The sequence below is a fragment of the Phaethon lepturus genome, unplaced genomic scaffold (genome assembly GCF_000687285.1).
Source record: "Phaethon lepturus isolate BGI_N335 unplaced genomic scaffold, ASM68728v1 scaffold6596, whole genome shotgun sequence".
NCBI lineage: Eukaryota > Metazoa > Chordata > Aves > Phaethontiformes > Phaethontidae > Phaethon > Phaethon lepturus.
In genome coordinates, this window is record NW_010544008.1 from 54,848 (window position 1) to 56,030 (window position 1,183).

Sequence of the window (1,183 nt, forward strand, 5' to 3'; positions counted from 1 at the left end):
CCTCCCCGCCGCTCGCCGCTGCCGGGCTCCCATCCGCTTGTTTGCTCATGCTCGCTCTTTCAGCGGGCGATACATCAGCTTCTGCTGGAACTAATCGCAGCTTTTGTCACAAATTTTCTGGGTCTTGAGCTCAAAGGCACAGCGTGCAGGGGAGTTTCTGGTCTCGACTCAGCCAGCCAAGCGGGTGAGAATTCGGGATGTATTGTGTCAACGGCCTTGACAAGACCTAAGCATGAGTTTTGTGCCAAAAGCTGGGTATGCCCCCTTGACACTATCCCAAATCTTTGAAAAAACAAATTTTTTAAAGGGTTTTATCCTTTAGGTGCAAAAAGCACATATGTATTTTTTTTTTAACCAGAAACACTATTAACTGCTGACAACTTGAAGTAGTGAAATACACTGTGCTGAAATATACTGCAATAATATTGTATAAATATTATTGAAATAATTATTTTATTTCAGAAATATACTGAAATAAACCTTCACTGGTTTAACTCTTAAGTGGCTGTAAAGGCTTGTTAGAGTCTTGATAAAAAGCCTGAAGTGCTCCTGCTAGTATATAGATAAGGAAGGATTTTTTTTGTACCTCTCAGAGACTGTTTTCAGATTAGTTTTGCTTCCAATCTACCCACTCAGAAAATGTCCCAAAACGTGGCCATTTTATCCTAGCACAAAGTCCTTCTGGGCTTTCCTTTTCTGTAACTTGAGCATCAGTTGAGCTGCAGGAGGGAGATGCACTGGACCCCAGTCAAGGCATAGCTGGTTTAATGGGACATCTACAGCAGGTTTTGTGTGTGTACTTCCATGCCAATGAAAGACCTTAGTGTAGAGCAATTGTGTTGACATGAAGGTAGAGTATCTTTCCTAGTTAACAGCAAGCCCTATGAAATGTAAAAAAGGTGTAAGGTAAGCACTTTGCTTTCTGTCCAAAGCTGCTTTTTTGCATCCATTAATCAGTTTCTGTTTACTTTTCTTTTTTCATAGGAGACTGCTCTCCTACACCCTCTGTATCCAACTAAACTGATCCCTCCAACTAAGTCCCCTTTGCGTCCTCCATCCGTCTCCCTCGCTGACTGTCTAAACCCTGGACCTTTCAGCCACTTGTCTTCCATCATGTGTGATGTTCACGAGAATCCTTATAGCCCTTACAGTCACAACTCTTTGTACAATAAGGTGAGCGTCG

The 1,183-nt window shown here is 42.4% G+C and overlaps 1 protein-coding gene across 1 annotated transcript in view; it reads left to right on the forward strand.

The window, feature by feature from the left end:
- MLIP (muscular LMNA-interacting protein) overlaps positions 1-1,173 on the forward strand; it is a gene marked incomplete at both ends in the record, with an annotated part of 42,607 nt that extends 41,434 nt beyond the window's left edge. Inside the window, one exon of the mRNA XM_010288530.1 lies at positions 985-1,173. Within this exon, the coding sequence (XP_010286832.1) occupies positions 985-1,173 (189 nt within the window). The remainder of the gene's footprint in view (positions 1-984) is intronic.
- Between the last annotated feature and the right edge of the window lie 10 nt (positions 1,174-1,183).